At 33.7% G+C, this 13,802-nt stretch overlaps 1 protein-coding gene across 1 annotated transcript; it reads left to right on the top strand.

Moving 5' to 3' along the window:
- Positions 1-6,561: 6,561 nt before the first annotated feature.
- LOC132184413 (prefoldin subunit 1) lies at positions 6,562-13,386 on the top strand. Its single transcript, XM_088518099.1, has 6 exons — positions 6,562-6,638; positions 6,750-6,803; positions 10,543-10,648; positions 10,922-10,928; positions 11,932-12,016; positions 12,986-13,386. The coding sequence occupies exons 1-6, from the start codon at positions 6,615-6,617 to the stop codon at positions 13,097-13,099; spliced, it is 390 nt and encodes a 129-aa protein (XP_088374225.1). The 5' UTR covers positions 6,562-6,614; the 3' UTR covers positions 13,100-13,386.
- Positions 13,387-13,802: the final 416 nt, after the last annotated feature.

The following is a 13,802-nucleotide window of genomic DNA, read 5'->3' as shown; positions in this document are numbered from 1 at the left end:
TAATAATTATAAATTATAAATATTTAAACAATTAAAAACTTAAAAAAAAAAAACTAAAAATTAAAAAAATAAGAAATAAGAAAAAGGGGGTGGCCCCTTGGCCAAAATGGGGTGGTCGGCCACCCCATTTTGGCCAAGGGGGTGGCTGGAGCCACCTCCCATCGTGACCCTCACCGTCTGCGAACCATCAAATTCGCCAGTGGACAACCATCGGCGAACCAGAAGTCGCCAGCGGCCAAGCCTCGGCGAACCAGCGAACCTCGCAGTTCCGCCAATGGCCCCACGACCCCAGCTTCACCGGACCTCGGCTCAAGCTTGCCGAACCTCAGCATAGGTTTGCCGGATCACAGGTTTGCCAACCCTCGGCTCAATCTCACCGAAATTCACCTCAGATTTGTTCTTGCCGGACGAAGCATCGGTTCGTCGAACCCCACTTCATGTCGCTTCAGGTTTGCTGGCGCCCACTTCAAGCCACTTCAGGTTCGCCGGGACCCCACGTCAAGATCGCAGTTCCGCCAACAACACCACGGTCTCAGCTCAGATGCTGTTGCGACATTCATTTGCTTTTGCTTTTTCTTTATTCTTTTTTTATTTTTAGTTTTTTAAAGTTTTTTAATCGTTTTAATATTTATAGTTTTTTTAATATTTTTTTAATTTGTTAATAGTTTTTTATTATTTTTAAAAAATGTCCTACTTTTTCAGGTCTCAAAACTGCACCGTTTGGATACAAACGGTGCCGTTTTGAACTACAGCTTCTATGCGGTAGTTTTCACTACCGCATAGAAGCCGGATCCGTATATATATAAGGAGAGAGCAATCTAGCTCCCCTACAAGCTCAACAATAAGAGAGTTGACCGACTTTGCAAATCTATTCTGGCCAGATATAATTGGCTTTTTTTTTTAATTATTATTTTTTAATCTCTTTTTGACTTTCATTTTAATCAAATTGTACGTATTGTTGGAACTTAACCTAGCTAGCTGGACCAAAGAACGTGACCTTAATTTGGCTGTGACTGTGAGAAATGGACCTTCTAATTATTCAAGCTAGAGGTGAAAAATCAACGTACGTGATTTTTGGCACTTAATTAATATGTTTTTCTATAGATTATTGGATATCCACCTAACCCACCTCATCATGGAATCGGATCCTTTCCATTTCATTTGAAATGGAGAGAATCCAGTTTACGGCTCAGATCTTTCTAAAAGATTTGACGGTGAAAACTTGCCACGTCCTTAAAAGTTACTTAACGGAGGAAAAGAAAAAAAGTTGAAGTTAACGAGTTCTAAAAGTCTGCACTCTATGTCATTCCCCATGAAACTTTACACAGTAATCTTGGCTGCAACAGTCGTCTTTTTTCCTTTGTTTCGTAGTAATGGTGGACATAATTTTCTTCTTCATCTTCCTTTTTCCTTTGTTTTGTAGCAATGACTCTCTCCCGTCCATGGCCATATGAAATGGCAGGGTTCTCCTATTGGTAATCGAAAAATGATTTTTTAAAAATGTTGGAATTTTCTTCTCTTTTCCATTCCAATGCTAAATCGAATTTTTCCTGACGTCACCTAAATTTCAGAATGTGAATTTAATGGACAGTTTATAGACCTTGATTAATTATCGACCATGATTAATTTCTTGTAACAGAAAAGGCAACAAATTCTGCAATTTTTTTTTTTTTTTTTTAAATGAATTAGATTTCATATACCACTAAAACAAATACACCAAAACTAGCAACCAACTGAACGCAAAATAAATAAATAAATAAATAAAATTAGAAAAAAACTGAAGGCAAAACGACACCAAAAGCCTAATAAAAAGCGCTATTTGTTATTTTTTTAGTATTTCGTCTTCGTTGTTACTTTTAAGCATCTCAGAAGTTGACAGACAGTAGAAGCTTTGATGGTAAGGTGGTGAAAGAGATTGGGTCCATTGGGAGGTATATTATGTAAGGACCTCATCTTTTGCCTGAAACTTACAAGTGAGCTTTGTATGAGTATGAGTGCGTGCAGGTGCAGAGGTGAAAATGTTCGGATTCGAGCTTATTTTAACTGAATAGTACTTAGTAATGTTGCTCTTTCAGCACTAGTAGTAGGTGGCTCGACGCAAATCTTTGAGCTTTGGGGTGTAGAGAAGCTTCGGTGCCTGATAATACATAGTGTGGTCAGAGACGTGGCCTATTGCAATTGTTGATGATGCAAACAACTTAACAACAAGCTATTTGCTTTAATGATTCCCAAATGTAAAACATGACTTGGTGGTATTAAAACAATGAAGACAGAGACTCCATAAAAGTAGGTTAGCAAATGAATCAACTTACTCCTTTGCGATCAGAGGGATGTGAAGCCAATTCTTTCTTGGTGACAACATGGCGTTTATTTAAGCCCTCAAAGAGGCTAGTATTTGGCTGTTTATAAAAAAATGATGATGATTGATGAAGAACCCGAAAGAAGGAATGATTGCCAACGCGGAGAAGTCTGTTGTTTCGTACGGCCATGGAGTCAGCTAAAGAGAGAGTCATCGCTAGTGAATATCACGGCGTTTCTCACCCCTAAGTCTGCAACCGGAGTTCGGAGACGAAGACGACGAAGAAGATGATGTCCACCATGACGGCAAAACAAAGGCAAAACGTCAACGTTGTAGCTGAAACCAGTGTGTAAAGTGTAAACTTTTGGGTAATGACTGAGAGCGCACGCACTTTTAGAACCCGTTAACTTCAACGTTTTATTTTCCTCCGTTAACTAGCTTTTTCTTCGTTTTAAAAACTTGACAATTTTTCACCGTTAGATCTTTTAGAAAAATCTGAACCGTGAACTGGATCCTCTCCATTTCATTTGAAATGGAGAGGATCCGATTCCCCTGATCATCTCCTGTTTGCTTTTCTGACAGTCTTCTGTCAAATTATTTAAGAATAGAATTACTACGAGACCACTCTCGATCATATCACCATGTCGTCAGAATTATTATGATTTTTATTTTTATTTTTTATTTTTTTTTTATCAACTTTTCTATTGGCAACTTGAGAAAAAAAAAACAAGAAAGCTAAAATTGAAAGAATCAAAGGCAGGGAGTAGAGATTTGCTACAATGCATTCTCTGAAGAAAATATTTATGGACTAATCTAATATTTATGGAGAAAATATGCAATACAATATTGTATTGCGTATTGTATATCAGGAGAAAATAAAAAATATATATGGATTGTATGAGAAAAATATTTTCTCTATATATTAATTATTGGAGGTGTTTCGCGGTGTGAAAGCGTTCCCATATAGAAATAGGAGCGCTTTATACGTAAACGCCTATTTTATGAAAGAGGGCGCTTGCCCACCTGAGCGCCCCATTTTTAGAATGGGGGAGCTTGCCCAAGCACTCCATTTTTAGAATGAGGGTACTTTTTAGGCAAGAGCCCCCTTTTTTAAAAGGGGACGCCTGCCTAAAAAAGGAGGCGCTTACCTAAAAAGCGCCCTCATTCTAAAAAGAGGCCACCAAACGATGATTAGATTTGTCGTGGGGCAACACAAGTCCTAAAAACCTAAAAGTGTTGACCACCAAACCAATACCTAAACTTGAACTTCTCAATAGATCGACTCCTAATTAAGAACTTCATCAACCTTGTGTGTATCATTCACAGAGCATTCAAGGTCTACTAAGTCGTGAAGATAATTGAATCCAACAATTGGATTCATCTTGGGTGCTTTGATATTGGGGGAAAGAGATTTGAACTAGTAATCTCTGTTTTATAAGATATAGTCTCCTACTAATTATAATCTTAAAATCTTACTAAAATAATGCATCTCTTACGGCTAGCTCGATATATTTTGATACTTAAGACAAAAAGTTTAAGTAGTGGGGGCCTTAATTAAATAATATGGACGTTAATAAAGACTTTAAATATTTTTATTAATTGAGGGTCCTAGGCAGTTGAGCCCGTCCTAATGCCGTTCTACTTTAATAGAGCAGTGGAAAATTTGTTCTCAAAGAGAAAAAAGCAAGCGCTCCTCAAAAGTCAAAAGTATTGAAAACTTGGTAAGAAATTCATACGTATGGTGGCCTCCACGGCACTTGTGCCCATTGAACATGATGCTGCCAAGGCTAGAAACTTCATCATTATTATTATTATTATTAGTTAGCTTAGAGTCCATGCGCGAGATTATTTATTATAATTTGATTTTAAAGTTTAAAACACATTTTCATTGTATTTTTTATTATAGGTTAAAAAAGTTGTGTAAAAAAATCTATCATGCCTATTTCAATAAAAATAAATAAATAAATATTAAAGGTTATTCAAAAGTATATTGTTGAACATAGTGACACAATTACACATAAGTTTGCATGAATATATAAATCACATAAAAATATACTATCAAAAGAACCATATATAATTTTAGTTTTAATCCATATAAATTAAAACATATTAAAAAATTCTTATATGTATAATTTAAAACCAGTTGGAATGAGTTAAAACATAAGACTCATAAATCATAATACCCATAAAACATATTAGAATATTTATTCTCCTAGGAGTAGTTTTATTTCTTTCATCAAAGAAAGAGATAAAAAATCGTAAAAGGAATATTGGAACACAAAAAACATAATGAACAACAAAGTTAATTAAATTTACAAAAGAACAATAAGAAATTTGAGTGAAAAATAATATATAAATTATAACAGAAAATAAGGAAATAGTAACACGAAACCCTATAACAATATACTGAGAATGGTAGCAAAATTGAAAGTAACCCTAAACCCAATAGGTTTTTGTATAATACCTATTATATTTCAATACAAATAAAACTCATAAAATTCTGGACATTTAAAAAATAATGTAAAGCAAAATAACAATTTTTTTTTTTTTAATTTTTTTTATGGATACAAAAATAACAAAATCTTTCACTCAATATTTAATACAATCAAATAAATCATTTCAATCTTCCCTTAATCTAAAAAATAAATTAAAACAAACTAAATTCGTTCCCATATGTGTAGTTTAAAATGAAAAGCATAAAAAAAAAAGCACGAAAAAAGTATACTAATTTTCAACCGTCAACTTCTATATTTCCATGAAACTGATCAAATAAACTTTGTGCAACCGTCAATTTCTATAGGAAAGAGTTTTGAAATGTTGTTGCCGTAAAAGGAGAGGGTGAATTTAGAGTGAGAGAGACCGACGTGATTTAGACCGGAGGTAAAAATAAAAAAATGGTTCAGATATTAAAAACATGGACACGTATTACAATTCTAAGCACTCTCAGAAATTACAAAATATGGACACGTGTCGTAATTTTAAGCACTCTCTACGTCAAAACTCAACTTTTATATATATATATATATATATATATATATATATATATATATATATATATATATATAGGGTAGGCAGCCAAACATTTAGGCTGGATTTTTTTTTTTTTTTTTTTTTTTGGGCCTACCTAGGCTTGGATATTTGCCCAATCTTGCTTTATCCTATTTCCACTTTCCATTCTTATTACAAAAGACAAAGTTTATGGGTCAATATATTTTTTTATTTATTTTTTATTTTTTTATATTTGACCTATTTCATCTTATAAATCAATTATTAGATTTGTGAATTTATGTAAATTACACATAAGTTAATGGTGGACTTTACAAATCTAATGATTGATCTATTGAATTTGTAAGAGAATATAGGGAAAATATGTAAAACTTATTGATCCCTAGCATTTCTCATCATAAAATACTATTGGCTCAATTTGATAATTTTTTTAAATCAAATATATTGACAAAAAAAAAAAAAAAACAAAATGTTTATGAAAACACTATATATATCTTTATGCTAGAAGAGGGACAAGAGTATTCCTTTTGTCATTTCAAATATGATATGGATTTTAAAATTATCATTAAATTTAAGATGATACTCATTGAATTTTAATTTACTGGTTATTTTAAAAGTCGGGTCACATTTTGGAAGATACAAGGAAAAAGAGCTTCTTATGGCATTACTCATTCCTGAAAGTTTTGATTAGTTCTCGCTGAAAATCATTTTTGAAAAAAAAAAGGGGTAACTTTACTTTAAACCTTTGAATTGCTACGCAATTTGACAAGCATTCCAAATTTTAAAACCTCTCAATTTGAATCTCTGAACTTTCAATTGTAGTCAATTTGAACTCCTTCATCAGATTTAGCCGTTAACTTCTAACGGAAATATCTAAAAAGACCAAAATATACTTGATTTTTCGTTTTTATTTATTTATTTTTTAATTTGGAATTAAGGGTAAATTTAAAATTTTATAAAAAAATCAGGAGTATAAATGTCATTGTTTTACTTTTAATATTTAAAATCTGACGGAGGGGTTTACTTTTATGATTAAAATTAAAAAAAGAAAAAGAAAAAGAAATAACATTGCATTATCATTATATTTAGTTGGGCTTGAACCATTGCCCGCTCAATCTGAATTTTTTTTTGGGTGCAGTTGGGCTTAAACCATTCAAAACCCAAACCTATCAGTTCAGTAAAGATCCGACCCGATATTACAAACCCATATCCAGTATCTGATCCATACTATCTAGTATCTAACTATGAACCTCAGTATTCACTCCCGATTCATTTACCTACTCGGAGGTATCCGTTTTAATCTTCTGCAATGGCCGACGAAGCGAACAGAGCTGTAAGTTTTTGCACCTTTTCTTGCATTTTCGTTCCAATTTTCCCAGCAACCAAACGGGCCCTTAACTTTATTAGCTGAATGAATTTCTAATGGGTCTTGTGGGAATCATAGGCTTTTCGAGAGATTCAAGGTCGCATGATTGAGATCACTGGAAAACTGAAGCAGGTCAGTCTGCTGTTGATTTATATGTATTTTTTTGTCTTTCTATTTTTAATTGCAACGAAAAGTTTGGTTCTTTCGTATTACATCATGGTATTTATGAATATTTGATGCAGCTTGTGATTTTTTTTTTTTTAATAAATAATCGAAATATATTGTGCAACCAGCTACACAGAGAGTATATATATATATATATATATATATATATATATATATATATATATATATATATATAAACTAAGCATTAGGATAGATAAACGCAACTGTCACCCAAAGGTAAGGAGTATCTAAGAAAATAGATTTTATCTGCACTATGTCATTTCATAGTCCTTAAAACTTTTATAATTTATTTCCGTCTAAACACACCACAAAAAGCATGGCAACACCATCTTCCACACTGCTACACTCATAGGATTGTGAAATAGTTCTTTCAATTGGATTGGCTTAGGCGCTGTTAAAAAACACTACAGTACATGTTCCAAGTTTTTCTTGAAAAAGAGATATGGACAGTCGGAAAAACTACGGCACATGTGCTATACTTTTCTTACAGCACCTAAGCCAAATCCCTTTCAATTTATAGTTGAACTTCGCTATTTCATTATGCTATATATTGATCCTATGTTTTTGTTTTTTCTTTTGGTTTATTATTTGGTATTTTATGGTTTATGTGCAATAAAACAATAAACAAGAAATAACAATTCAAGCTACTAACAACTGGTGCAGCTCTGCATTTCTTTATTTGATTTTTTATCTTTTCTTTTTTAGTTGTTGTTGTAGTTATTACTATTGTATGGTTATGGCTTAAGATAAAGAACATTCATGGGAATTGCTTGACTAGCATTTTGGAAGTATCTTTGTTTCAGTCGAGAGATGAATCAAAGATATTGTTAGTTTTCATCGTCTTGGAATGAGAAAAATGTTTTCTTCATGATTTTTGAAATTTCATCCTGAATCCTAAAGCCCATAGTCTCTCTCTTTTCCCTTTTGTTTTCTGACTGGTAAGTTAAATTGCTGTCCTAAAGCCTAAAATTTCTTGTTGAAAGCATGTTATATTGCCGTTTCTGATGGCCAATTGGATGACGAATCTGATTTGCATATGTGAGTTAATGCTTTAGAGAGACAAACCTGAGGGCTTTTCACCCTTTAGAATGATTAAATTGAGATGCTGTCAAAAGAATTAGTCATTGATGTGCAATTGGAGAAGTTAGCCCAGAAATTTCTTGAAGTTACCATTTTAAGAAGGGTATATATGCCCCCTCTGAAGATCTTGAAACTAGATTCATAAAATACTTCACTCTTTTAAGTGTTTACATGGGCCTAATTCTTTATCTGCAGTGAGCCTTTTTTTTTTTTCTTTTTTTTAAGTAATGTTGTATATATCAAACGCGTAGAGGGGCGCAATTCTATTAGACAGGCAGTATACAATAGTATGCCTAAGTAGAATTAGAGAGAGAAGAGAACAAGAAATTCAGAAAAACTAATCATTAATGGAGCTAGTTAGGCTGCTGTCCAAGTGAAGTTTGTGCAGTGAGCTTTTTCTCCTTCACTTTAATTTCCTGGTTCAGCTATGTGTTTCTCACCAATCAATCACTTTAATCCAAGCCTTAGTTTCCATCTTGCTGAGATTTATCTGCTGTAGTTCTGCCCACATCATGCTTTTTCGGCAAAGTAATCAACATCATAGATATATATTTGCTATCTGCAGTCTCAATTGCTGCATCCATGGGACTGAAGAGATAGATAAATTTATGTAGGAGTTTGTTTCTGGTTGCTGGTTGTTTGCGTTCTAAAGTAACACATTTCTTCTTCTTCTTCTTCAAAAAAAGGATTTATAAAAACTCTTGCAACTACTACAATGTGATTTTTTTTTTTTTTTGATAAATATTTTGTTATTTTTAAAAAAAAAATACTACAATGTGAATTCTAATAGATTGTAATATTTCAAATTCTTTTGGAGTGTTTACTGTAGGTTGGAAATTGCTAATTGTGTGATTAGTATGTGACTTTTAATGAGCTTGGATAGTTAGGACCAATTCGTTATATGTGTCATGAAGGGTTGAGATATTAGGGTTACTAAAGGCTTTATTAATAACCTCTATATATGATATATGAACATTTGGATCTGAAATTTCTTGGCCCTACGGTGAGTCTTTGGGGGAATATCAAGAATGGCTGGGGGAATTTCTCCAACTTTGTCTCCTTCAAGGTTGGGGATGGTTCCCGCTTTCTCTTTTGGCATAATGAGTGGTGTGGAGAACCTTCTCTCAAGACTATATTCCTAAATCTTTTTTTGAGGTGGCGTCAGTTTATTTAGTTTCCTTGAGTAATTCTTCCCATTGGAATATGAGTTTTATGAGGACAGTTCGGATTGGGAGTTAAAATGTTTAGACTCTTTCTTCAATCTGCTATACTCTTCAAAGACTCATCCTGGGGAGGCAGATAGAGTGTTGTGGACTCTAGCTAGTAGTTGCAGTTTTGATGTGAAGAACTATTATAAATTATTACAAGTTGGAGAGACTTGCCCTTTTCTTTGGAAAAGTATTTGGAAGGTTGAGGCTCCACCTTGTATAGCTCTTTATATGGATGGCATCTTTAGGTAGATCCTCACTGTTGACAAACTTAGAAGGTGTGGTTTTACTCTTATTAATTGGTATTGCTTTGGCAAAAAGAACGAGGAGACTGTCATCCCTGCATCCACTGTGAGTACACCATTGATCTTGGTACATGGTTCTCAGCTTATTTGGAGTTTCATGGATTATGTCTACAAACATCCTAGAGTTGTTACATTATTGGAAGAATCAAGGACGTTGATATCCCAAATATTCTATTTGGAAAGCTATTCTTTTGTTTTTAGTGTGGAACATTTGGAAAGAAAGGAATTGTCCCCATTTTGAGGATTGTGAGACCCCTGTACCTTCTTTAAAATCCAGTTTTGTAAGATCTCTCTTAGATTGGATTGTAGTCTATGTTCTTCCTTCCTCCTTTTTGAATCTTTTAGACCTTGTAAACTTTTTAGATTCTGGCCATCTTTAATGTGGTGGTGTCTTTTGTATACATTTTGTGTATGAGGGTTGTGCCAGTTTTTCTTTTCATTAAAATTGTGACTTGTAAAAAAAATAAATCCTGGGCCTTCTACCTCTAGTAATATGACTTTTGGTGATTTTAATAAGCAACAATTGTATTTAGAAAAAAAAAAAGAGGTTATAGCAAAGAAAGAGAAGTTTTCTTGATAGGAATTTTTGGCAAGCCAATGTTATGGCGAAAGTAGTTTTTGGTTGACAGTGGTATGGCTTGAAGATTTTATAGTTAACTAGTGCTGTTTGTGTAAATGAGGGGTGTGACCACGGATGATCTTATTATCTTCTGCCCTATGGCAAGAAGACTATGGTCACTTGTTTTTTTTGTTGTTTGCATTTATTTGGGCTATACATATGTGTAGGTTGGTTTTGGATTTGGTGGGAGAGATGCTATGAATGTCTGACAGCACAAAGCTTTTAGTGATTTAGTTGAAGTTATTATTTATGATTGCTTGTTAACAGGATGAAGACAACTAGTGGCTTCTCTTTACTTTTGTGGAGATTTTGGATCTTTGTAACTTTAGAGCTTATCTTCTCTTCTGTTTCTCTAAGGGTTCCTCTTGTATACTTGTCTTGTTCTAGTGTTGCCCTCTATGTGTTTCTCTTAATAAAATTTATTACTTACCATTAAAGAACTTTGAACTGATCTTAGTTATCATGTCTTTTAGGTACAGAATCAGATGCGAAACAAGGAGGGAGAAAAAAAGCGTGCTTTTCTAACCTTGGAGGAGCTGCGACAATTGTCTGATGATACAAATACCTACAAATCTATAGGTATTTAACGAAAACCATAATCTCAAGTTGGCATATAATGCCCATGCTAGTTTTGTATAAGTACGTAGTATTTCAAAGTGCCTCAAGCTTTAAAATGATAAATGCTTTCTTTGGTTTTAGAAAATGAATCCCTATCTCTAAAGAGTTTTGAAAAGAAGCTGTCTGATTTTTATTTGAATCATGAATTACAGTCATATCTGGCATTTTAGTTTTAACTGTGCTACTTTGGGCAACCTACTCCCAATTTGACATTTATTTATTTTTGTTTTGCAGGAAGAACGTGAGTTTTGCATAATCTATTTGAGCATGAGAAAAGTTCACAAAATTCTTGATTTATGGGCTGCCAGATTATAGATGACAGATCAAGGATTTAAATTCAGACTGGACTGGCCAGAGAGACCGGATGAACTGCCGGCGGGCTCGATCCATTCCAGTCATGCCCATCTATTCATTTTGGTCAATGAACCAGATTGGGCTGTTTTCAATCATGGTCCAGCCATTGAGCTGTTTGACCTGGGCTGGGGTCCAATCTCTCCTTGGCCCAATTCAATTGATTGTTCATTCTCGGCCCCCCCCGGCCACAAAGAAGGCTTATGAAAGCAATAGGGTGTAGGGATTACCACCCATTACTTCTTGTTAGTAGTGGTACAATCAATATTATTATCTAATATTAATTACATTTGGAAACCTTTTGCTGTAAATACAATGCTATTTATGAGCCATATTTATGCATACATTATTAACAATCATTTGGCACACATTTATGCATATAGTATTAAACAAAATTGCATATAGATATTATTAAGGGATAAACAAAGATAGGCGGTGCCCTTTGAAGATTGATATGGTTTCACCCACTTTTTCACCCAATGGTGAGTTTTTGTTTATAATCTAGATCATCAATAGCTTAAGGTCACTTGTGTGAGAGATAATAAAGTTTAAACGATAAATTAGATGCATCCTTTCACTCAAAAATGCTTGGTTATTTTTTGATTCATACATGCATGTGTGTGCGTGTATATATTTGCTTCACTAATTGAAGCAGAATTTAGAATCTGTTAAGCTTTATAGTTTATAGATTTATTTGAGTGGATTACAGGTCATTATATGTTCTTTTTGTTTTTAATTAAATATCTATGATTGGTTCGATCACGGTCAGCCTGGTGGTTGAACCTCTGACCCTTGACCCTTTTCACTTTTCTGGTTTATTGAACAGTCTGCTTTCTAAAACATTGTGATGTACTCTGATGAATCTCTCTCTCTGTCTCTCTGATGGTGGCCAGGTTTGTGTTAGAACCCAAGTCAGTTTTAATGAATGAACAGGAACAAAAGCTGAAGGATAGCGAAACTGCAATTGCCTCATTACAGGTGCATTAACCTTTTCATTTTCCCCCGTGTAAAATCTCTTCTTTCTACACTCCCCTCCCCCCCCCCACCTTTTCTTTGTTTGTGTTTCATCTTTGATATTCTCTTGGCCAATATATATTTTTCCTACTACATTTTACAGAGAAATTACTGGTGAAATTAAATATTGTTCACAAGGCCCCCCCCCCCCCCCCCCCCCCCCCCCCCCAAAATGAACAAAGAAAGCAATAAATGAATTCTAGATCCATCCTAATGTTTTTTTTATAATGTCCATCTGGAAGGTTTTAGGTTTGTAGTCCAGCAATTTGGATTGGAGGATCATAATAATGAATCATCATATCCGTTTCATTTGGTACTTTTTTTTTTTTTTTTTTTTTTTTTTTGAATTTTGACCTGAGTTTGGCTTAAAGTTTTTTGTTTAATAGTAGATGTTTTGCCCTTTATTTTTAAAATTGAAACCTCTGATTTTCTTTTTGATAATGAAAGATCTAATTTTTGTTCAGTTGAATTTATATAAAAGATTCCGAAATTGTAATACCATGATTACCTTGTGTGCTTAAGCAACCTTAAATGATTCACAATCAGGTATGAAGTACAAGTAGGGTGAAAACGGCGAAACGGGCTAATGAATTTTTGCTCTAGGAGTGATCTCCATAAAAAAGTTACCAAGATTATTTAGTTTAACAAGGAATAACAAATAGAAGAGTTTATGGTAAGAAGGCTTGCAGGAAAATGTTACATGTTGATTTTTGATCTTAGCACTGTGTAGATTATTTACTGCCATGGAAATTAGTTACTGCTAAAGGTTTTGAATGAGCCAATCTTTCCCCTACTTGTTTGGCCTTAGCTGTGCCTGGAAACCTCGCTTGAGTTCTGCAGCTAATCATCGTTCTTTTGGAAGACAATGTACTAATTTTCTCTCATTCTTCTGAAATTTTGGTGCAATATTTTCTGTTGTTGGGCTTCGGACAGACATCAAAGGAATATTTAGAAAAGCAGATGGTGGAGGTGGAGAACAACCTTAAGGAGCTCTTGGAGCAAGATCCGGGTCTTGCTCGGCAGATAATGTCCATGACTGTAATGTAAATCATACATTTCTGAGAATTTTCTTCTGTGCACTTTATTTTCCTTTTGGAAAGGGAAAAAAAGTGATAATGATAGTTTGCAATGTTTGTTGAGAAAAGTCTGGTATTCAAACCTGGTGAGATGTTATGAATTGTGAAGCTACTCTTGCAAGACCTTGTTTTTTATGCCTATCTTCTCATCCCTCCCACAAGTCTTTATTGAATCGTCAAATAGATTTCAAAGTGATATGGTGTATATGGAAACCTCTTCGTTTCAAGGGAATTGGAGATGATTCATTTTATGGTTTAGATTAAATTTTACGGATTTAATGGTGTATATATTGTTACGCCATTTACAATTTTTAAAAATGTGGCATGTACATTATTAGATGTAACAAAACAAAATTTTGACCTTAAAGTTGGAAAACATGTCCTACATGACTGTAAGGTTTAAAGTAGGTTTCTCCATTAACTTACTGTCCAATTAATTAATGATATACTATATTAAACTAATTAATTGATGTAATATGGTTCTCGTTTGAAAAATCATGTGGTGAGAGGCAACCCCCTTCACCAATTAATGGTGGTTGTCTTGTCGATCATTATTTTTTGTTAAAAATGATTTAATTATTTTAATTTTTATTTAGGATACATTGGTAACTAAAAATAATTGTGCCACACAACACGTACAGTTGACACATGATAAATTAATTGAATGATAAATT

The sequence above is a fragment of the Corylus avellana genome, chromosome 7 (assembly GCF_965113065.1).
Source record: "Corylus avellana chromosome 7, dhCorAvel1.hap1.2, whole genome shotgun sequence".
Classification (NCBI taxonomy): domain Eukaryota; kingdom Viridiplantae; phylum Streptophyta; class Magnoliopsida; order Fagales; family Betulaceae; genus Corylus; species Corylus avellana.
The sequence above is the reverse complement of the archived record's forward strand: the minus strand, read 5'-3'. Positions and strand labels throughout refer to the sequence as shown.

Coding starts and splice junctions, on each gene's coding strand:
- LOC132184413 (XM_088518099.1), top strand. CDS start 6,615: ATGGCCGACGAAGCGAACAGAGCT. Junction 6,804..10,542: donor TCACTGGAAAACTGAAGCAG/GTCAGTCTGCTG, acceptor CATGTCTTTTAG/GTACAGAATCAGATGCGAAA. Junction 12,017..12,985: donor CTGCAATTGCCTCATTACAG/GTGCATTAACCT, acceptor GGCTTCGGACAG/ACATCAAAGGAATATTTAGA.